The sequence below is a fragment of the Cannabis sativa genome, chromosome 1 (assembly GCF_029168945.1).
Source record: "Cannabis sativa cultivar Pink pepper isolate KNU-18-1 chromosome 1, ASM2916894v1, whole genome shotgun sequence".
Taxonomy (NCBI): Eukaryota; Viridiplantae; Streptophyta; class Magnoliopsida; order Rosales; family Cannabaceae; genus Cannabis; species Cannabis sativa.
In genome coordinates, this window is record NC_083601.1 from 53,399,766 (window position 1) to 53,425,515 (window position 25,750).

Consider the following 25,750-nt stretch of genomic DNA (forward strand, 5'->3'; position numbering starts at 1 on the left):
TACTGAGTGCATATGGTATTATGGTCAATCGAACTATAGTTAAGAACGTTTGAGACTCAGTCATACGCATTGGATATGAGTAGCTGACTGATAATAATTAGGTGTATGGACGCTTAATTACAAGTCAAATATATGTATATGTTTTATAGTTTTCTTACTGAGTCTATTGACTCACATGTATGTTTTTATGTGTTGGTAAAGGCAAGCTCAAAGCTTAACAATAGTGAGTCTACAACTTAGTAAAAATTGTACATATATGAATGGTTACACCTAAAGTGTTCAGATCTTTGGGACGACATGGACTCAGTTTTTGTTAGTCGCAGAATGACACTTTCTGATATATTGTATTTTTCATGTGTTTGAAAAATAAATCGGGATCCCGAGATTTGTAAACTTTGTATATTTGTAATGTATATTTAGTAAAATTTTTATATATTATGATTATTTTTATAAATTATAATTGTATATTAAATCCCTTTGATTAGCAAATGTTAGCACAGTGATAAAAAAAATACAATAATGTGCCTAAACTAATAGGGCGTTACAATTTATGTGACATAGATAAGATCATATTCTTAGGAACGTGTGATTGTTGATAATGAAGTGATTTAATTTTTATCTCAATCCTTTATTTGATTGCATCTTAAAATACTAAAATATCATTTTAATAGAATAATTTTTTTATATGTTGGTGGAACTATAAAAAAATACGTTTAATCATAATAAAATTTATGACTGAAAGTGTAAAAGTGAAAAAATTATGACTAAATATAATCATCATTCCTATCTTATTACTTTTTTTTTTTACTCAAATTGGTATCTTATTATTAATTAATTAAATCGTTAAAAATAACAGAACGTGCTTCAGATGAACAATCCTCCAACTAAAGCACACGACCTGGAGAGAAACAAGAATCTCTCACTAAATAGTGAGCCAGCTTGTTTGTAGATCGTTTGATAAAATGCAATTCAACATTGTTTAAAGATAAAAGCAACATACGAACATCATGCACTAAAAGACTAAAAGAAGATGACATAGAGATTTTACTTTGAATAGCTTGTACGCATACCAAGCTGTCTGATTCCAAAATTACTTGTCCCCAATTGTGACGATTAATCCAACTTAATGCTTCTTTGATGCCAACCATCTCAGCAACTTCAAGTTGAACCCTACATGACCCCGATTGAAAGCCGCAACGATATTACCATGGCAGTCGCGAGCCACACAACTCCACCCAAACCTGCCTTCAACCATCTCAAACCAGACAACCATAAAACATGTCAAACTAGAAACTTAGTCTCTCAAACCAGAAAACAATGGCAAATACCTGAACAATCTCAAACCAATAAACAAGAACCAATCTCAGACCATAAAACAATCACACCATGTCACAAAAGACAAGACTTGCAATAACGAAACCGAACGGAAGACAAAAGACAAGGCGGTGGCCGCCGTTGATCGGCGACTCCGGCCGACGTGGACTGAAAGGACGACGACTCGTCGGCGACGCTCCTAGACTCGACTCGCCTGTACAGTTATGGCAGAATTTTCTCAACTTCTCACCCCTCGACTCGTCGACTTGCTGTAGGGTTTCTCTCTCCTTAGTATTACGTTGTCGATATTTTTTCTTATCTTATTACTAATTAAAATATATATGCGGCTAAAATTTTTAGTTATAAAAATCACAATGTATTATCACTAAATATATTTTTAGCTACAATATTTATTGTGATTAAAATTAGATTAGTGACAACTATTAATATGCATGATTAAACATTTATCACTAAAAGTAGTATTTTTATTAATATGGAATGATTATTCTATTTAAAAATTAGTGGAAAAATAATTTGATAAATAATAATAAAAAATAAGTTTATATATAATTTTTTTTATACATATATATACATATCAAATTTTATCATTCTATTCCTCACCTTCAACCCTTACAAACTTACAAGAATGGAACGAGAGATTAGATCCTTTATTTCAATCCATCTTCATCATAGAATCAAAGATAAATTCACTTGAACTAAGCAAAATATGTAAGAAAAATGGTAAGTAAATAAATTTATATATTTATATAGTAAGCCTAAGCCATAGATACTATTGGACAAAGAATAAAAGTGTTCTAAAACTCACATGTCTGTGATTGTCAGCTACCTGAAAATAAATCTTAAATATTTTAATAAATCTGATCACTCACTAAACTCTAAAAAAAAAAAGTAAAGAACAGAAAAAGAAAAACAAACAACAAAAGAGTGAAACCTTCGAGAGTGTAATATTATGATATGATAAAAGTGTCGGCCAAAAAAAAGGAAAGTGAGATCTCCCGTGACTCTTCCTTTTTCTTTTCCTTTCTTCTTTTTATTTGAATATGTATTTTTTTTAATTGGAATATTTTTTTTATTAGAGACATAATCAACATTAAAATTAAAAAAATAAGTCAAATAATCAAGAGGAATTACCCTATATCTTTTTTTTAATTTTTTTTTTTAAATTTACGGTTTGGGTTTCTAAAGTAGTTGCAGCGCTAGTTGCAATAGGGGTTTCTATACGATTTTTTGTTGCAATTCAGGTTGCAGCGCTAGTTGTAATAGGCGTTTCTATGTAGAATTCTGTAAAAATACAAAAAAAAAATTGTTTTGAAGTGTAAAAATAAAAAAGCCCCAATAATCAACGTCTGATTCACAAATTATTTCACAAAAAAGAAAAAAATAGATTAAAAAAATTACAATATCACAATTAACCTTAAGAATACTTATATTTAATTTAATACCACTTAGAAAACACAACAGTAGAAATTGTTGCAGTAAGTTCATTCAACCTCATAACTTGAGCACTCAATTATTGTGCAAGATACGAAACTGAACTACTAACAACTCTTTCAGTTGCAAAAAACTTGTTATTCTTATTTATTAACAACAATTTGATGACGAGTCATCGAAGAATAAAGAAAAACCAACAACGAAATAAAATAAAGCAAAATCATATCACATAGATAAAACTCAAACACTCAAAACCATATCAAAGAGATAGAATTAAAAAACTTAAAATCATGTCATAGAGACAAGACTAATCGCAATAACAAAACATAACTCTAACCAAGCCGCACCTATGCTTAGAAAAAGTCGGCGGGCTTGATCGGAAATATAAACAACCTCCTATAACTATAGATTTAAGAATAAAAACCCTATAAATTATTTGTATTGGTATATATTATTTGATTGAAATAATTATACATTATTTGATGATTTCAAAGATTGTCTTACTAGATTGATCGGTATACCGACACTAAGAGACAGTAGCGTTTGATATGTGACCATTCCATAATATTGGTGCTTATTGGAGTTTTCTATAATGGCAATGATGCATTTCCATTTCAATTAATGGACTTCTTTTTAGTCACAGAATGAGTCTGTGTGTGTGGGATGGGGAGGACCTGCTTTTATATTATTACCTATATAAATAGTTTTGTCATCATTCTCTTTATGGCAATATCATTCATTATTTTTATATACATATATCAAAATATCAATACCAATAATAATCAACCATGTATATATATAGCATGTTCACCCACTTATTATTACCTCATCTTTGAGTTTACTACTTATATGCCACACACATATATCTCCCATTTTTCAGAAGCTTTTTACAAAGTTTAGAGACGATATTGCAACAAGAGCCAATTGGTCAAAGTTTTATCTACTATTACTTTTGTTGTTGATTTATTTGTCTATGACTCTCTCTCCCTTTTTGATTTTTAATTACTAATTATATATACATATGTATGTATATTAAATAATCTAATAAAGTTGTTAGAAGTATTATAAGATGTATTTGGAAAGTAATTAATTATGCAGTGATTAGAATTAAGTGTAATTCAAAATACAAAGTAAATTTGGTGTATTTATTTAGCCAAATAATTAATTTGTGTAACCATAAAATTAGACATAAACAATATTATAATTAAATATATTTTGATCTCAACAAAGTACTAACTCTACTATAACTAAACTAATATTTCTTTTTAACTAAAAGTAGTTGAAGTGATGGCACTTCCAAATATTTTGGTCCAGTATTGTTTATTTGGGTGGGATAATCTTCAATTTAAAATGGATCATCATAATGTTGTTCTCTGATTAAAGATATTGTTATATTGTCACATATTTACCATGTAATTATGAGTTGATATAAGATCATTTTAGAATTTTTAATTTCTTTGGATTCCTATAATTTCAGCCAATAAAGATAAGAATGAATATTTTTTTGTTATACATATTTTAGATAGCTTGTACTATATATACACCCTATTTACCACTGTACCAATTCATTCAAAAATCAATACATCAATACACATTCTATTTTCTCTGTTCTTTTTCTTTTCCTTTTCTCGCTATTTTCCTTTTTGATTTGGTATCAGAGCCGATGGCTTCCACAACTTCACAAGGAGACTCCTCAGTCAATAATGACAGACCTTAGGCCATTGATGCTCCTCTCCTAGCTTCGGTCCAAGCTGTGCCTATTCCTACCTCTACACCTGCTCTGCCGACTCCTCTACATTAACCTTTAGCTCTTATTGCCATTTGTCTTGACAGAGATAACTATCCTTACTGGCAGACACAAGTGGTTCCTGCCGTGCGTGCTCATAATCTCGATGGCTTTTTATTTGGTACAAGACCATGCCCTCCTCAGTTTGTCAAAATACCTCCTGGTCCAAACCAAGAAATACAAAGGTAGGTAAACCCTCTTAATACTATTTGAATTAGAACACTGACCAAGCCATATTAAGTTTGACTTCTCAACTCTATTTCTGAGGCTATGTTAGGTCATGTTTAGCAATGCCATTTTTCTCATGAACTTTGGTCTCTCTTAGAGAACCTCTTCACTACTCAGTCTCGAGGACGCCTCCTTCAGCTGCGACTTCAGCTTCAATCTCTTAAAAAGAGATCTATGTTTACCCATGACTATATCCTCAAAATGAAGGCCATAGCAGCTGGTCTTAACTCTGCAAGGCAAGTTTTCAGTGGCGATAATCTCATCCTTTACATTCTCATTGGTCTTGGATCTGAATACGACTCTATTGTCATCAATCTTACCTCTAGAGCAAATTAGCTCACACTCAAAAGTGCAGTACCTTATTCAGAGTCAAGAAATGCGAATAGATCAAGCTAACTCTGCTCCTAACACAGATCTTGCCAATCCCACTACGAACTTTGCAGCTCGCAATTAAAAACTGTTTGTGGCTTCCAATTCTGGCAGATCTCCTACTTTCTACAATCGTGGACGTGAAAGAGGTAGAGAAAATCAAGGGTGTGTTATTTGTCAACTGTGCCACAAACCATGTCATCATGTTGCCAAGTGCTACTATCGCTTTGATGTTGGCTTCAATCCAACCAAGGGTATCCAAAATCATACTTAGGGCTCTACTTGTGCTCCTCCGCAAGGTAACAACAACAAGCATTCTTGGCTAACTCTGCTCAGTAGCCTCACCCATGACACCAACTGGTATGTGGACAGTGGTGCACTGAACCACATAATAGACAATAGAATCCTACTGAATACAATGGTAAGACAAGGCTCACAGTCGATAATGGTCAATCCCTTACTATCTCTCATATTGGCAGTTCACTTCTTAAACCTCTCAACATTTCTAAATATGTTAAATTGAATACTATTCTGTGTGCCCCTAGTACTGCTAAAAATTTGCTAAGTGTTTCTCAGCTCACCAAAGATAACAATGCTTATGCCAAATTTTATGCCAACTCTTATGTTTTGAAGGACATTGATTCGAAGAGGGTTCTTCTTTAAGGGAAGGTTAGCAACAAACTATATCACCTCACATTAACTACATCATGTTCTTCAAGTCACACACTAGCTAGTTCCTTTATTCAGTCGTCAACCAATAATAGTCACAATGTATGTCCTAGTTTCGAGTCTGACCAATTTTTTTTCAAGTGTCTGTCAATGAATCAAGTTTGTGGCATCTTAAGCTAGGCCATCCTTCCCTTAATGTACTCAAACATATTTTAATTAATGAAAAAAAATATTTATCCTCTACTTTACAGTTTTGCTCTAGCTGTCAACTTGGTAAAGTTCATCACAAAGTCTATCCCTCCACTCTCAAGGAATCAAAACAACCCTTGGAACTTGTTCACTCACACATACGGGGACCATCCCCCAATATATCTAGACATGGCTATCGATACTATATACACTTCATTGATGATTTTAGCCGTTACACAAGGATATCTCCTCTCAAACTAAAGACAGTGCTCTACCAGTTTTTAAAACATTGTAAATCCAAGTTGAAAAACAACTCGACACTCCTATCAAAACTGTCCAAACAGATTTGGGCAGAGAATACCAAAAAGTTTGAGCCATATCTTGAGTCCATAGGAGTAAAATTTAGGCATCCTTGCCCTTATACTCATCAATAAAATGGAAAAGTTGAGAGTAAACATCGTCATATTGTAGAAATCAGCCTAACACTTCTAGCACACTCCAATATGCCTCAATGATTTTGGTGGAAAGCCTTCCAAAAAACTACTTTCCTAATCAATCACCTATACACACACCAGTACTTCATTATAAATGTCCTATCCAGAAACTTTTTGGCCTTACTCCTAACTATAAGTTCTTAAAAACTTTTGGTTGTGCCTATTACCCTGACCTTCGTCCATATAATTCTAACAAACTCCAATTTCAATCAACAAAGTGCATCTTTATCGAATTTAGTCCCACTCAAAAAGGTAATCTTTGTGTTCACTCTTCAGGCAGTGTTTATGTCACTAGTAGTGTCTCTTTCGATGAAAACAAATTCCCCTTTGCTGTTGGTTTCACTTATCCTTCTGCACACACAGATTAGTCACTCAACTCCACTCAATACCCTCAATGGCTTCCTTACCTTCCTCGTGTGACATCAACTCTTGCTCTGGTGTTGTGCTGTGATAATTGATGCGATTGGCTGCTCACCCTCTCCTCGAGAAGAATTTGCTTCACATTCACATAAATGTAGGATATGGTCTTATGGTGGTCCGATGCAGGCCCGATGTCTTTCTATATTGTTGAAATGAGTAAAGGTTAAGACATAGGTCCGATGGTGGTCCGATGCTCCTATTTTTATGTACAATAATACAAAAATAATAAACAAAAATAGGTAGCGTCAGGCCACTATCAGATCTACATTGGGCCTACATCAGATCTAAGTCTTCAACCTTTCCTCATTTCAACAATAAAAAGGCATCAGACCTGCATCAGACCTAGCATAAAAGCCATTTTTCCGCCCAAAACATAGATCTGACAAAATCCAACTCTAAATCTAACATAAACTCACAGATTATAGAGATTCATCATACATTTTAATCATAAATCAATAAACGCATACATTTTAATCCAAAAATACAATGAAAAAGAGAGGATCCGAAATCTTACTTTCGACTTTGCGATGGTCTGGCCGTGGTGGTCGTGGGTTAGAGAGAGAGTTCGAGATGCTGTAATCAGGGGCGGAGGCACTTTAAAGGGTGGGATGGCCCTGGCCCCCCCTTAAATTTTGAAATAATGAATTTATAGTTATTTTTTAATTAACTATTATAAACATATATATAAAGATATTTGGATATATAATAAAATAAGATTATATATACATACGTATATTTAGCAACTTAATTACTACTTTTGAATGTGATGAAAGTATATTTATGGAAATATAGCTAAGATAAATACTAGTGTTTCTTTATTTAAATATAATTACAAAATAAGTTTTTTCATTTTTTTTTTTATAATTATGGACATTGTACATATTTAAAACCACTCGTAAATTTTTAAAAAAATCTTAAATATTCTACAATACTAAAAATAAAGTTTAAACAAATCATGATTACCACGCATACAAGAGAAAAAAATATGAGTACAACAAAATATTTTAATTTTTTTTATCCAAATTATTTTTCATGATTACGTAGGTTGAATTTATTTAGAATCATCTATAAATTCTTACAACATTTTGAATTGTTTACAGTCCTAAAATAAGGTTAAAAAAATTTGTTGCACACATGATTATTTTTTTTAGTTTGTTTGGTAAGTAATTGTTTGAATTTTATTCTTCGGCACTATAAATTATTCAGAATTTTTTAAAAAATTACAAGTAGTACGAGAAAACTACAAAGTACGCGATCATGAAAAAAAAAATGGACTAAAAAACTTTCTTATATGTCAAAACGAATTTTTTAGCTAGGGGTGCACTATAAATTTTTTCAAATAGAAATTAATAGTTGGCCCCCTAGTAATTAGGTCCTGGCTCCGCCCCTGGCTGTAATGGTCGTGGGTTGGTGAGAGAGTCTGGGATGTTTGATGTTAGGGGTTGGGTCAGTGGTATGTAGTCCTTCGCTCCGAGAAGAGAGAGAGAGAGAGAGAGAGAGAGAGAGAGAGGAGATAAACGAGAGTGTTAAAAAATAGGAAGGATAATTTAATAAATAGATAAAATTTAGCCTAGTTGGCGAATATTAGTTAACAGAAATAAAATTTAAACCTAATGGATTGAAATTTTGATCATTAACTACACTCTGCAAGTACAATATCTTTGGCATATAGGTATATATATTTATGCCAAAATTAGGTGATGGTCATTCACGAATCACGTGAGTATGATTTTATGTTTTTTTTGTTGCATTTGAACTCTAATTCTGACTTTGCCACCGCTAAAGCATTAGACAAGACGTAGCTTTGGTTGAATATATGGGGTGGGATTTTCATATATAGAAGTGGACATATGTATAGCACCTTACAACCACATGCACATGCACATGCACATGCATGTGTCACTTTGACTACTTCCAGCAAATTTGTTTGGCTCTATACTATAATAACATATAAATATGAGAAATTTGCGGTCAAACCCCTTTATGTTTATATTTGTAGACACTTAACCCCCTTATGTTATTTTTTGGTGGTAAAACTATCTTATGTTTACTTCTGTTGACAAATTTAAAGTATAAGTTAATTTGACTGTTAAATGCCAAATAAGACTGCCACTTAGTACATTCATTTACACATGGCATATATTTATTGGTTCAAATAAATTTAATTATTTAAATATTATAAAAACTAATTATAAATTATTTATAAATAAAATAACAAAATCAAAAAAAATTTATTCATATTTCACTGCAATCGTCTTCTTCTCCGATTGGAAAAAACCCAAACATATCTCTTAAGTCTATCCTTTTATACTTACTTAAAATAAAATCATCATCTCCTCTTCATTCTTGTGTCTTTCTTTCTTTCTTTTTGGTATAATATATTCTGCATTCTTTGATAAATCTAACAAAATAAACAAACCCTTAAATCAAGATTCAAATCGCAAACCCAGAAATTATCGACCACCTCAAGATTACGTCCATTCGTTTGGGTCTGTCGGAGTTGAGCGACAGAGCTTCGACTTTGTGTTTGGGTCTGTCGGAGTTGAGCGGTAGAGCTTCGACTTTGCATTTGGATCTGTCGATGTTTGCCGAGATGTGGAGCTTCGAGTATGGCGTTGGAATCCGTCAGAGTATGGGTTCGCCTGATGGTGGAGGAGCTTCAAGTTCGTCGTTTGGGATCCGGAGTTGAGAGGCAGATCTCCTCCTTTACATTCTATTCTTTATTTTTATTTTTTTTGTTCTTGATTGAAATTGAAATCTGAAACTGAAATTTTTTTAAACTTGAATTTGGTTTTTGTTTGGGTATTGATTTAGAATTGAGGAATAGATTGTACTTACTGGGGGCTGATTCAATGGTGGCCAATGGTGGGTGGTGATGAAGATGGCATTTGTGATGATGAGGGTGGGTGAGCAGAGACAAGAAAATATTTACAAAAAAATTGTTAAATTATAAAAAAAAAAAATAAGTTATTTTGTTATTTTATTTATAAATAATTTATAATTAGTATTTATAATGTTTAAATAATTAAATTTATTTAGACCAATAAATATATGTCATGTGTAAATGAATGTACTAAGTGGCAGTCTTATGTGGCATGTAACAGTCAAAGTTAACTTATACTTTAAATTTGTTAACAAAAGTAAACATAAGATAGTTTTACCACCAAAAAATAACATAAGGGGGTTAAGTGTCTACAAATATAAACATAAAGGGGTTTGGCCGCAAATTTCTCTATAAATATATATATGTATATTACGTAGGTGATGAGCCATAGCTTCACTGCACTTAATTTTATAAGCAAACGTACAAAATTCCCCTTCACACACACACACTGTAAATTCCCAGACGACCTTCCAAAAGCTAATCAGCTTTTTCTCCTATCCTTTCCAATTCTATACATATCCATCCATGTTCTTTTTTTTCTTCTTTAAAATAATAATAATAATAAAACCCAAATGATTATCAGATCAAGATCTAAATTTTGCCACTACCAGACATATGAAACAACCCATAGATTTGCACCATTAATAATTAATTATTAGGTTATATTAATATTATGTCAGCAAGCAAGACTTATGATCTATATATATGAAAGGATTAACAAAATTAGATCATGATTATTCTATATATATAAAATGATGATGAGATTCTGGACATATCTCTGGAAATATCTCAGTAATAGTTATGGTTAGTCCGAATATAGTTTTTTAGTACTATAGTTAAAGTTGGGGTTCAATCTAATTTAACATTTTTCTCTTCATATCATCTGATTCAATCCAATTTGTAATTGAATTTGGAAAATTATTATCCAGTCTAATCTCCGATTAAATCTCAAAATTCAATCTAATCTAATTCAATTACTAATTTAATTTATTTTTAAATTGAATATCCAATTACACACTTAAATTTTAATATTAATATAAAAATATGATAAAAATTACGTAAAAACTAAATATCATCTTTTATTTAAGTTTAATAATACTACATAAACATATTATCGTTACACATAAAAGTTTAAAATATTTAAAATAACAATAAAATAAAATAAAATATCATGAAAATAAATACACAAAACAACTAAGGATTACAAATTTAACACAAAAAAATTCAATAAAAATATAATTAATGTATATTATATTTTTTATTATATAAATAAATATAAATAATTTTTTAACATATATAATATATATAATATAATTGGATTAGATCAATATTTAATTGAATTTTGAAATTTACATCCAATAATTAACCGATTGAATCTAATTAAAATTTAATTTTTAGCATTTAGTCCAAGTTCAATTCAAATTAAATTGAATTAGATGTTGTGCAGTCCTAACTAATATTACATATATTGTTAATTTATAATGCCTTATTAATATTCAATATGCATGATTATTAAAAATTGTAAGTGTAGATCTACTTTGAAAAAAGTAATGTAGATTATTTGGGGTTGAATAATGCACCTTTATATAGAGAGAATATATTTGGTCCAACTCCAACAGCAATAATTATGACCACTTCTATATATAGACATAGTATTATATACAGTATATACAAGCACTGCAAATAGACCACGCATTAACATATATTCGCTCGTGCTCCAACGCCACTCGCCACATGCTTTGGTGTTATGTATTGAAAGTGATCTATCCTCTTTTATTTCTTATTTTTAAGAAAAATTCATTCAAAGATATATCACACTAAGTATATATTACATGCCCAAACAGCTAAAGCAAAACAAGTTAGGCATATGAAAATGTTTACAAGCAGAAATATTTTTGTGCTGGTAAAATAAAATTTATTTTTGATGTGTTAGTAAAAGAAGTTGACAAATCAATATTGATATTAGAACTTTTACATTGCCAACACACAAAATGAAAGCGCTGGCAAAAATGACTTTTTCCAGTGCGTAAATGCGCTGGTAAAAGTTAGATTTTAACCACTGCAAATGTGCGCTAGTTAAATTTAACCTTTTTACCAGCGCAGTTTGCGAAATGCGCTGGTAAAAGTTATTTTAACCAACACAGTAGCGAACTATGCTGGTAAAAGTGATATTTCTTGTAGTGCTAACGCTAAGTTGCTCAAGGATGTTGTAGCTCCATCTTATAATCTTGCAGAAAAAACTCCATCACAGTAGAATCCCCTAAAACAACAATAGAATCAACCTTACAATGTCCATACTGCAAGTCATGGAGGTTATTCGGGTACTAATAGATCTCGTGGCAGGGGTAGTAGAACAACCAAAAATAATGGCAGTTGCCCAATTTGTCAAATTTGCGGGAACTATGGCCATTCAACAGCTGTGTGCTATAACCTTTATGATGAATCCTTCATGGGAAGTGGACCTTGCGACAAGAAAAATACTTAACCTCAATTTGGATTCAACAGTCCAACTACCTTTGTCATGACTCCATAGGTTATTGATCATGAGGCTTGGTTTAAAGATAGGAGCTAACAACCACCACAATGCAGATCCCAATCAGTTGACTCAATCCACTCCGTACGATGGTAAGGAGAGATTGACTATTGGAGATGATAACTTGTTATTAATAGCTTATAATAGAACTTTCTCCTTACCTTCTCTATCTCAAAAAACTCTTATCTTAAAAGATCTATTGCATGTACTTTAGATTGTTGAAAACTTAATTAGTGTATCCGAGCTTGCTACAGATAATAATATACTCATGGAATTTCACTCTGATTTTTGCTATGTGAAGGACAAGACCACAGGTAAAGTGCTACTCCAAAGAGCTCTTAGAGATGGCCTCTACCAACTTCAACTACCATCCTCACCTTCTCTATCTTCTTTTTAAGCTGCTATTAATGTCGTGTCTCAATGTTATGCTCATGAGTCTAAAATGTCACAAAATAATGTAAATCAATTTGTGATCGATGAGTCTCTGAATCTAATAAATGAGGTTTGGCATAGGGGACTAGGCCACCCTCAACTAGATTCCTAAAACATGTTCTGGTTTCAACCAATGTAAATTCTAGCTAATGAATAAGTTCCTTTTCGTGATGCATGTCAAATGGGAAAGTCTCATGCTCTTCCTTTTACTCTTTCCACTAGCAATAGCCACAGAACTTCTTGAATTAATACACACTAACCTTTAGGGTGTGGCCCAATCATGTCTAACACCAACTATAAATATTATATACACTTCTTAGACTATTATAGCAGATACATATAGTTCTTTTCACTTAAAGACAAGTCTGAAGCCTTAACAACTTTATCTTAATTTAAAAATCTTGTTAAAAATAAATTTGATGCTAAAATTAATTAAAGTCTTAAGATCAAATTGGGGGTGAGTATATTCTATTTGGAAAAATTTTCGAAGATTTTGGAATTCTTCTTCAACATGTGTGTCCCGTTTCCTCAACACAAAGCGAGAGTGCTGACACGAACATCAACATATAATCGATATGGGACTCACGCTGTTAGCGTAGATTGGCATGCCATCATAATACTTGGTCGATGCCTTTATCACCTTAGTATATATCGTTAATCACCTTCTTCCATCTGTTCTGCAGTCTTAGTCACCATTTGAGGTACTATTCCATAAAAAAATTATATTACTACAATTTGAAAACTTTTGGGACAACTTGTTTTCGCTATCTTCTCTCATATCAATCATAGAGGTTCAATTTTAGATCCCTCAAATGTGTCAATTTACGCTACAATGATATTTTTAAAGGCTATAAATACCTTAGCTCTACGAGGAGAATGTATATCTCTCAATATGTCACTTTTAATGAACATGAATTCCCATTCAAACATACTTTTCTCAATACATCACCCTGAACAACCAGTTCACACTTCCTAATTACACTTACTTGTTTCAACTAATTTTATAGGTCTCCTAGGTCCATTAGACTCATCTACAACTCCTAGAGTATCATCTCCTGATTTTGACTCACCACAAAACACCTCCACTAAGGAAACATTGCCTGTATCTCCATCTATTCATGACTCACATGATCTTGATTTCAGCAGTTCTCCTAATTTGCATGTTGCAACATCTTCCTCACCAGGACTCACCATCACCTCCTTTTCCTTCTCACCCCATGGTGACTTGTGCCAAAGTTGGCATATTTAAACCCAAGATTTGTACTAGCCAATCTTAGTGGACTTCCTTCATTATTGAACCACACTCTGTTGTTGAAGCCCTTAAGACTAAGAGAAGGAATTGAGTCGTGAATACTGAAATCTATGCTCTCAAAGCCAACAAAACCTAGACCCTTGTCCCTTTCTCTCCTTTTGAAAGGGTTGAAAAAATTTGGATAGGGTTCTCTTTTCATCTAGATGCACAGAGGTATCTTGACCCTTTAAATAATTACTCGAGCCACACATATTCAGACCCATATCTACACTATTACTTGACCCTTCATTAAATTCTTCTCACCTCATTGGCCCAATAATTAAAATTCCTTTTGTTGGGCCACTACCCTCCATTAAACTCTTTTCACTGTTCGGCCTAGGAATTAAAGTTCCATTAGTTGGCCCACAAGCCTTACCCGAATGTAAGATATGTATTTGGAGATAGATTCAATTCAAAACCACCGATTTCCTCATGGCCCAAACACCTCCCAAGCCTACTAATTCCATAAAAGGGCTCGAGTTGATCGAGTCAACAAAATCCAAGCCATGCAACCCTTTGACCGAGTCAACCAAATCCAATCCATGCAACCTTTCCATCTTGCAGAGATGGCTTCGTCGAGTATTCACCCAAAACAACACCACCTTTAGAAACCCTACTCATTCAACAAAACCTTAGGAATCCACACCATTCTAGCCCTAAAACTAGAAAGATCAATCGTTTTCAACCAATCCAAATCTTGATCTGTGAGAACAAAGGCCTGAAGCACCATCAACATTCTAGATCTGAAGACCTTCCACCGGCGTTGGAGACGACACCCTCAGACCCTTCGATACATCTCACAATTCCAATTTTCATTTGTCACTCTTGACCCTTTATTGGAAACATACAGTCAACCTGAGATGCATCTTGGGTACGGAGATAAGATATTGAGCCAAGGGCCAAAGAGAGGAAACGGGATACCCTGAGCATCCAGAATAGTGACCGGAGAAGCCAGGGAACAATCCCCTCTCTGGTGACCTAGGCGTCCATAGAGGTAACAAAAATTTTCCAACTTCTATATTTAATTTGAACCCAACTATTCTCACCATTAACCAGTTTGATAAAGCACCCACAGAACAAAGGATTGTTCACATCAATCTCAACTTGGATTCTAATCCATTTGTTTCAAGAAACTGGTTTTGACTCACCCAGTTCAATAAACACGACCTTCCCTGCTTGAGCACCCAGTAAGTTAGCATTAACCCTGAAGTAAAATTCATGCGAAAAATGGTGTATTTGGATCCAAAAATGGATTGAGTTGAAAGACAAATCCTTTAGATCGAACCCAGAGGACCAAGAAAGCAACACTAACATCTCTCCCTTAACGCACCAAGGTCCATGATTAAGCACCCATTGTTTGAAACCTTTTTAAAGCCAAAACTATAAATATTAGAAAGTGTTCGACAAGAAAATGGGGCATCGACTTTCACCTGAGTCTTCCAGAGTTTAGAGCAAAATATTCCACTTTCTTCTCCATAAAGACTCTGGAAGAGAAAAACTTGCCAAAAAGACAGAACTTAGAGAGAACCTGGGCAGTCGAGGCATTAGGGACAAGAGAAATAGATGCCACATTAAATGAAATGCATCTACCCCTCTTACCTACAGGCAGTTCAACAACTTCACCCATAATAAGTGCTACCAATACACGCACAAAAATCACAAAACAAACCGAGCCCCACAAAAAAAGACAGACCAAAAATGGACCAGACAAAAGGAATAAAGATCCAAAAGATAGTAATCAAAGAAAGACAAAGGTACAAACACACAACAACAAAGGAAATGTCAACGAGGACCTCAACAAGAAAATATGAGAACTAATAAGTAAACTAGAAGAAAAAGCACAAGAGCCACACTAGAAAGAAGAAACAAAAAGCACGGTCAATAAAAAGTAGGAACGGGAGATTTTGAAACGAGGAGAAAAAAAGGGAAAAGACAGAGAGTAGTAGAAGCTCATTCTCTCTATTGGAAATTTCTTTAGTAACACATATTTTTTTATATTTGTTAGAAGTTTGAGTGGCAAAATAGTAAATAAAAAATGATATTTATTGTGATGTAAATTTTGTCCATACTACATTTTGTGCTAAATTTAGTACAATTTTTAACATGTATCAAATTTAGATTATATTATACACTAATATTAGAGTTCAATTTTATAAACATAAACTAAAAAAATACATATACACATACATTATATTTATAGCTAGCACTCTATTAAAGAAGTTCTAAATACCTTTTCCTCAAATGTAGAGTAGTTTTATTAGTGACTACCAATCCGCCAAACATCATGACTTCCTACGTACATTGTAGAATCAATCCTTGTAATCACGAAGTTGTTCTTAAATTATTATAATTGTATATAATTATCCAATGTGGAAAGTGATATTTTCATGAAAGGGTCTAAGAATAATAAGTTCATCATTTGTTTAATTCCATTATGACAGATAATTGAAAATGAAACTAGAGTGACTAGTGAGTGAGGATGAAACATTCTAAAAAAATTAAAAAAAATGAAAGAAACATAATGTACCTCGGATGAGGGATCTATATACATACATACATACATTATATTTAATACTATAATTAATGTTAATGAATAAAGTATCCAATGAAGCTAAGTTCATGGCAATAATGTAGTACGCAGGAACAATATATCTGCCTATTCACTACTCTTGTCTCCTCCAAATTTGTCTTTCTTCTCATATGTATATTCCAACTCAATTAATTCTTTACATTAACTTTTTTACAATAAATATCAATTTTTGTCAATGTCCTCAACTATAATTTTTATAGAGTTTTGCCCTATAAATTATTTTTTATTACAAAAATTACTCTAAACTATTCAAATCGCTACAAATGTTTTCATTCAGTTACATTAAGCTTATTTTTCAAAATAATTTATTTATGTAGTCATACTTTTACCATTTCTCATTATTTTTTTTTTTACAAAAATATACTTTTGTGGTATTTACAAATTAATTTAGAGAATATTATTATGACCGACATGGAGAAATCCTGAGACTGATAATATCAGCTCTTTGGATACGATGGAAAGTGCATACAGAGGCAACTATTTTCTTAATTGATGCTTTCTTGAAAAATGGGATTGCAGCAATGGCTGGCTGCTCAGGAATTGTGGGTGACTTACTATATATTCAAGCTGGTCTCCAATTGGGGGCTCCTCATGAAAATATCTTTGGGTGTTATCCAATGTTACTTTTCTTCCATAACTAAAAATAAAAAAAAAAAAATACTATTAGAATGAGATTACATGATGATCCATAGTTCCATACAGTGAAATTACAAAAATTAAATTTGAGTGAAAAAAGATAAGAGAAAAAGTAAAGTTTTTACTTATAAGTCTATATTACAATATTAGTAGGCGTGTCAATATCTGAGATAATGAGAGGAAAGACAAAATTGGAGGCATTATGGATTTTTATTCATAAATGTAGACACTGGAGTATGCATATAAATGTATTAAACTTGACATATTTTATTTAAAATTAATTTAGACCAATAGTATTTACTTTCTAGACATATATATTTCCTAATTGTAGACAGTGGAGTACTATGCATAATGTCTTCTTTGAACTTTCAACCATGTAAATGGTAAAGGCCATAACTTATTGTTCCTACATATATATATATTCTCACTTTTGGTGGTGAAATCATGGGTTCTTCTTGTATTTTATATTATACTCTCTAAAGTTAAAATAGTTTTAGTTTTACTTGTCAATTTATTTGAACCGCCAATTACAAGGCAAGTGAACTATTTTTAAGTTTACACCTATATTTGAAAAGTTATGATGTAATTGGATTTAAGAATAATTATAAGTAATTACATAATTTAGCATATTTTTATAATTACACCGTATGTAGTAGTATAATTGAAAGTAATTGAGAAGTTTTAATTACTCTCTAATTGTCATGGTCTCGAAAATTGTTTTTAATAATGATACTGTTTAATTACTAAAAATTTTTTATTTAGAAATTAACTATTAAAAAATTATTATTTTTTGTGTTATTAAAATAATAAAAAAATAAATGATAAAAGCCTACATAAGTGGTCGGCCTAGGCTTAGGATATTGGCCCCACTTTTGTAATTTTGCTGTTTTATCATTTTTACATCTCATTTTCTCAAAAACGCTAATTTTCTAATTTAACCATTTAAATGTCAATTCCAATTATTTAATAACTAAAAAATTAATTACTAAATAATATTGTCATTTAATATATTTATTAATTAGACTAACCAAAGTCTCTTAATTAACAAATGTACCCTAGAAACTCTTTCTTCACAATTTTGCCCTTGCTTAGTGAAAATTCACAAGCTAGAAATAGTCTAATTTTAGAATTATAATTGATTGATCAAAATCAATTAACTGAGTCTTACAAGTAGTATTGTCTCAACTAGTATGGGGACCATGTGCCTATATATCCGAGCTTCCAATAAGCAGACCAAGAATTTACCAAGTAAATTTACTGACTTATTAGTTCCTTGTTGCATCCACGCATAGAACTCAGAATTGCACTCTCAGTTATTTAAAACGCTCTATATGTTCCACCATATAGATACGCTATTAATTATCCATTGTTATAATCCCAAATTGATCAATGATCCTCTATAGATGATTTACATTTGTATAGGGATTAAATTACCGTTACACCATTCAATGTATTTTATCCTTAAAACACTTAGCCCCGTATAAATAATATTACAGTGAACTGAAATGAGTACTCAACCATTTATCTCTGTTTAGCCAAGCTCGAAGGAAATCATCATTTCACTTCTATTAGCTAGATAGAAGCTATAGATTCCATATCTATGTTTAGCGCTCCCACTCAATTGCACTACCATGTTCCCAAAATGTACGTATCACCCTGACCCAAAAGTAGGCTTAACTAACAAATCAAAGAACATGTGTAATACTCCTGAGATTGAACCTAACCATATCAGGATTAAGATCATTTGATCTAGGATCAACTAGATGATATTGAATTGAATAAATATTACGGTAAGTTTAATATATCTAAATTAAAGTTCAATATCGGTCCCTTACGATACATACTCCATGCATCCAACCCAAGTTTTACTTTAACCAATGCTATGGAAAGAACATAGCATTTATCCAAGGTGCAAGTAAACTATGTTGTAGATTGTCATATCAGTTAAACTATGTGTACTGATAAACTTAGGAATATATCTTTCATCACATAATCTTGATTATTTTTTACTGTGTTAACGACACAATAAACAAGAATATAAATATGAAAAGGGTTTGGATGAATTTATAAATCAAATAAACAAGTAAATGGTAACATGAACCAAATAACACACAAATGAGATACTTCTGTTTCTTTATTGATATTTAAAGAGTAAAGATTATATTGAAATGAAGTTTTATTTAAGGTATAAAACCCAGCAGAATATATAAGTGAAGTGATGATATTATATAGGATATACAAAAATAAAAATGAGAATTGATCTTTTAGATCTTTGGTATATGTATGTTGTCCCACTTGACTAAGTATTCTAACCTATTCATATGGTTTGAGTGTGGCCGAGATGGCATTTGCAATAATTTGACATGTTTTAATTAATTAATGGGGAAATGGAACTTAAAATAGAGAAAAATGAGTGATTGTATATTTGTATGTGTGAGAATCTCATTATTAATTGTATTAGATTAGATTAGAGTTATAAAATAAATATTAATAATACTAAATAAAACAAAAGGAGGGCAGCTTTTTGATAAAGTGAAATGAAAATAATGGAATACAGTCTGTGAGTATAAGCATACTATTACCCACTCAGTCTACAACTCTACAAGCTGTCAATAACCCCACTATACATACTTCCATCAATTACTTCCAATACTCAAATCCTTCAGTAGTGATCTCCACCACCCAAAACATAATTTTTTTTTATATATATATATAATAAAATATAATTATGATGTTTTTGTTAAATTACTTTGAAAATTCAATTTAATAAGAATGATCAAATCTATAAAGTGTAAATAATTAGGCATGTAGTTAATTGCTAAACACTTTTTGTTTCTATTTTTAGGCACAACATTATTACAAGGACCACATTAAATTAAACTAATTAAGGAAAGAAGAGCATTTTCTTTTTATTCTTTATCAACAAGAAAGAAGAGTTTGATTTGGCAAATTTCTCTACTTAGGATTTTACAGCCTAGAGATTTTACAGCAAATTGAACACATAATTATTCCCTTATTCTATGACTTTTATCTAACACATCCAAAGGAATTGTGGTTGAGAAGAAGTATTTACTAACTAGTAGTTTACAAATCTTTCTTCAAATTGTTTGTGTCCTTCATGTTTCAACACTCAAAAATTGTTAAAAGTTAATTTTGGGTTAATTTGAATTTGTCCTCTGAATTTTGACATGTACTAAATTACGCCATTGAACTTTTCAGGTCGTTAAAAATTTCTCCAAAACTATTGAGATTGTTAAATTTAAGAGTTTTTGTCTAATTTTACTAAACAAAGTCTGATGTGGATGAAAATTTAGGGGGCAAAATTTTGTACTTTTAAAAAATTGAGGGGCATGATTTAGTAGATATCAAAGTTTAAGGGGCGAAATTTAGTATATGGACAATCGCCGTATTAGTAAAATTGAATGAAATTGGACAGAATTCTTTAAATCTAACAATGTCAATAGTTCGGAAGGATTTTTTAACGGCCTAAAAAGTTCAAATGACATGATTTAGTACATGTCAAAGTTTAGAGAACAAAAATCCTAATTAGTTTTAATTTTCAGTAATAATATATGAATTCAAAATATACATTAACATATTACACAAATAATATGACATTGTTTCTAAAAATTTGGAGTCTCATCTAAAAGAAATGTGATTATTTTCTTTGTTTATATGCACATTGTTTTTTAGTTTTTCATTCATTTTACACTTCCATTCCAAATTTTGAGTAGTAAAATAGGAAAGAGGTGTTAGAATTTAGAATTGTATAGTAAGGTATATGGGTTCTATCTTAAAATAAATTGGTAATGAGAATAGTAGTTCATTTATCTTATATATTACAGTTTATTTCCATACACTCTAATACACTTTCCTCACGTTGGGTCTTAAAAGTATATGTATAACGAACGCTCTTTAAGAGACCACAGGACTGAACGTGACATTTGATATAATCCCACAAGGTCAAATTGAGAAATTTGTGAGTGTACACGTCATGAAATATATGGATTTTGAAACAAGTGAAAAACCCTAACATTCAAAATAAACATATATTAGCCGAAAGGTACCAAATGGAAGTTAAATGGGAGATAGTGGAAGTTTTTACACTTAAAGGTACCATATCATCTTAAAATTTAGGATTACATGGTAAAATGCATGAATCCCATCTCAAAACTACTTAAGAACGAAATGAATAATCAATTTATCTTATATATGGCAATTTATTTCCAAACAAAGGCAATATTACTTTCTATTTTTGAATATATGGACAACATTGTAGTATTATGACAAAATTAAACGAAATATGCATATGAATGATTATTTATTTTCATCATTAACTTACTTATCTTGTGGAGCTTCATATATGAAATATAGAAACATATATATTTGACTATACATTGCACTATAATACACCTTTATTTTCTATATACGTACATTAGCATACCAAGCAACTTATTAATCATGTTTTTATTAGCTTATAATTATCATATATATCCGTACATGGTCATGTTATTATTACAAAGTATATTCCAAACTATGATATTTATTATACATCATTTTCTTGTATTTTCACCAAGAAGAAAAATTTAACAAGTTGAAATTACATAAAAGCCCTCCTCACACACACATGACACACATACATACACCTCTATATATATAGTCACGAGAGTCACTTACAAAACCCAACCAAACCACACATAGCATAGTGATATACATTAGAGTCCATCACACTCACTTTGTCTCTACCAGAGATTAATTTTAGCCATGATGAAAGGCTTCTTAATCTCCACACTAGCTGTGGTACTTCTATTACTACTAAGTACAGCCCAAGCATCATCAAACAACAACAACTGTTGGAAGAAGAAAGAGCAAGGCTCAACCTTAGAGGTGTTCCACGTGTACAGCACGTGCTCACCATTCCGACCACCTGAGGCCACCTCATGGGAGGAGAGTGTCCTCCAAATGCAGACCAAAGACCAAGCCAGGGTGCTTTACCTCTCCAGCCTTGTGGCTAGGAAGTCTGTGGTGCCCATTGCTTCAGGAAGACAGGTTGTCCAGAGCCCAACATACATTGTCAGAGCCCAGATCGGTACACCTCCACAGACCATGCTCCTAGCCATGGATACCAGCAACGACGCCGCCTGGATTCCATGCGACGGTTGTGTCGGCTGCTCTTCCACCGTCTTCACCCCTCTCAAGTCCACCTCTTACAAACCTCTTCCTTGTTCCGCTCCTCAGTGCAATCAGGTACACTTTTTTACTTACTGTTTATCGCATTTTTTATTTTTTTATTTTGTGTTTTGTGTTTTTTTAATAATAATAAATAAATAAATATTTTTAAAATGAAAGAAACTTTGATCTTGTGGACCTTTATCTTTTTCCATATGGGGATCGTAATGGGGTTTTAAATTTTAATTTTGTAAAGTGAAGATATTAAATTATTAATGCTATGATGTAGGGTAGTTTTGCCAACGAAATACCACTAATATCTTCTCATGTCATTTTGCAAGGCGACAAAGTACTTAAATAGATGCTCTTATGTAAGAATATTGTTATTTGAGTATGAGTGTGGTTTAGCACCTCTTCATATGTCTCTTGCAATAGTTAACTAAAAAATATTTTCTAAATTTATAAAAAGTATTATTATGAAATATTTATGGTATTTAGTATCATAATAAATTATTATCTTATAATTAAAAAGCAATATATTTATTAAAATAAAATAAATAAAATTTAATATTAAATTATACTAATAATAATATTAAAATAAAATAATATTACATTTTTTTTATAAATATGGTGTTGATTTTAGTAAAATTGTGATTTGATTTTGATCTGATCTGACCGACTGAAAATTCACGGGTTAATAATTATTTTGAAAATGGACAAAAAAAAAAGGGGAAAGAGCACTGTGGCTGAGTTTGATTATATCTAACGGTGGGTGGCCCGTGAACTATGTTTGATCAGGTACCCAATCCTACTTGCAGTGGCAGCGCGTGTAGTTTCAACATGAGCTACGGTAGCTCTACCATAGCAGCTTCCCTATCTCAAGAGACTCTCAAACTGGCCACCGACGCCATCCCAGCCTACACCTTCGGTTGCATCAATAAAGCCACTGGCAGTTCTGTACCACCACAGGGTCTTTTGGGCCTGGGCCGAGGCCCACTCTCTCTTCTTTCACAGACCCAAAATCTTTACAAATCCACTTTCTCTTACTGCTTGCCCAGTTTCAAGTCCCTTAACTTTTCTGGGTCACTCAGACTTGGGCCTGTTGCACAGCCCATAAGGATTAAGTACACTCCATTGCTTAAAAATCCAAGAAGATCATCACTTTATTATGTGAATTTGGTGGGTATTAAGGTGGGAAGGAAAACTGTTGATATTCCTCCCAGTGCTTTGGCTTTCAATCCAACCACTGGTGCTGGCACTATCATTGATTCAGGTAAAATATCTATTTTTTTTTTTATGTAATAATGTATTGTGTGTTTACATGTAAAGCAAATTTAAAGATTTGGGTGATTTGTATTATTAATAGTACTAGAGCACATGTGGTGGGGATGACTAGGATTGAGTCTAGATTCGTTTATGGATTATGGTTCTCAAACATTCTTTAAGCACAAAATTCAATTATTGTCCCACTCACCACCATGCATGTCTCCTTGTTGGTTCAAATTTTTTAATTGTTTTTTCTCTTCTCAAAATATATTGGATTCCATTATGTGATGTCACACAACTAGGCTAGGCTAAAATAATTGCTCAAAAAGTTTATGCCAAAATAATGTAATGTACATTATTATTATACATACTAATTAAAAATAATATGACAATATTCAGGCACGGTGTTTACCCGATTGGTGGTTCCCGTTTACACGGCGGTGCGAGATGAGTTCCGTAGGCGCATGGGAAAGGCGGTAGTTTCCTCGCTCGGGGGTTTCGACACGTGCTACTCAGTCCCTATCACCGTGCCCACCTTAACATTTATGTTCGCGGGCATGAATGTGACATTGCCACAAGACAATTTCCTGATCCACAGCAGCTCTAGTAACCTCGCGTGCTTGGCGATCGCGGCCGCACCGGACAATGTGAACTCGGTGCTTAATGTCATTGCCAACCTTCAGCAGCAAAACCACAGGCTGCTCTTTGATGTGCCCAACTCAAGGCTTGGAGTGGCCCGTGAGACATGCTCTTAATTAATTACTACATTACTAGTATTATTAATAGTAGTTATGTTTTTTATTAATTAGCTTTGTGGTGGTCTTGGTCTCCAATTGTCGTTTTTGGTATTGATTTTGTCGTTTAGGGAAGTTATGGAAATGTGTTACTTTGTTGGGGGTATCTCTATTGTACTTGTTTATTCCCAACTCTAAATCTTATAAGATGAAATCCAAAAATAAGTACTAAGTTTGTACTTCTTAGCTTTTTGTCCAAAAACATTATGTTTATTATTATGGCATGTGTAATTGCAAATGTTAAGTGTATTCCATTCGATTCATAGTTTAGGATCATCTCTATTTTCTAATGAATTACTATAAAGTTAGTATATATAACTGTTTTTCAACGTATCTTTGACGAAATAAATCTAGACATATATTTGGTATGTTCAATTCAAAAGAAATAATTAACGTTCACTAAATTAGAAAATGATAGTGTAAAATATATGTCAAATTTAGTACATATTAAAAATTATACTAAAATTTTGACTCAAAACTTTGTTAAAATATTTTAGGTGGACTAATATAATTAAACATTATTCACGTAATATCGGTATTAACATATAAAAATAATTATATAATTAGTATTGTATGGTATTATAAACGTTTGATGGTAAAAATTGTTGAAAACTTTTTTATTTTTGGCTTTCAATCTCATTTTTCTAAAGTTTTTCGAAGCTTAATTTAAGTTTTTTCCATGACTGAAAATGGATTTTTTTTTAATATTATCTTGTTGAAAACCCACAAAAGCCCGTCAGAAGAAATGGACGCTGGAGGTGCCTATTAGAGATTTTATAACAATGGAAGATAAATCAAGATATTACAACTCTATTACAATATAATACAAGGACCAACAAAGAGATTAAATAAATGTTACAATACATAATATACAATATATATACACTATATATATTATATATAAAGAACACATGTAATATAATATATATATATAGCAAGAGAAAAATATATATATATACACACTCACTCACAACCTTGAGTGTAGATTAGTGGGGATCACCATGACTTGAATAAGGTATTACACCTTTGTCCAAAAGCTTATTTCCCTCTATCTCTAAGCACTAAGGGAACTCTCTATAAAATAGCTTTGGGAATTATCAAGCCTTTTTAGGATTTTCTAGCAAAGTATTTTCTTGATAGAAAACTTCATCTCTCTCTTTCAAATGAGCACCAAAGACCTCATTTTATAATGTATAGGTGATCACTTAGAATTCAAAATACACAACGCTCATTT

The 25,750-nt window shown here is 32.0% G+C and overlaps 1 protein-coding gene across 1 annotated transcript; it reads left to right on the plus strand.

The window, feature by feature from the left end:
* The first annotated feature begins 21,703 nt into the window (after positions 1–21,703).
* Positions 21,704–24,718, plus strand: LOC115705455 (aspartyl protease AED3). Its single transcript, XM_030632793.2, has 3 exons — positions 21,704–22,534; positions 23,255–23,729; positions 24,122–24,718. The coding sequence occupies exons 1-3, from the start codon at positions 22,052–22,054 to the stop codon at positions 24,475–24,477; spliced, it is 1,314 nt and encodes a 437-aa protein (XP_030488653.2). The 5' UTR covers positions 21,704–22,051; the 3' UTR covers positions 24,478–24,718.
* The last annotated feature ends 1,032 nt before the right edge of the window (positions 24,719–25,750 follow it).

Bases quoted from the DNA above. Each gene is read 5' to 3' on its own strand.
- LOC115705455 (XM_030632793.2), top strand. From the start codon at position 22,052: ATGATGAAAGGCTTCTTAATCTCCACACTAGCTGTGGTACTTCTATTA. The intron at 22,535-23,254 runs GTACACTTTTTT...ATGTTTGATCAG, and splicing joins CCGCTCCTCAGTGCAATCAG to GTACCCAATCCTACTTGCAG. The intron at 23,730-24,121 runs GTAAAATATCTA...GACAATATTCAG, and splicing joins TGGCACTATCATTGATTCAG to GCACGGTGTTTACCCGATTG.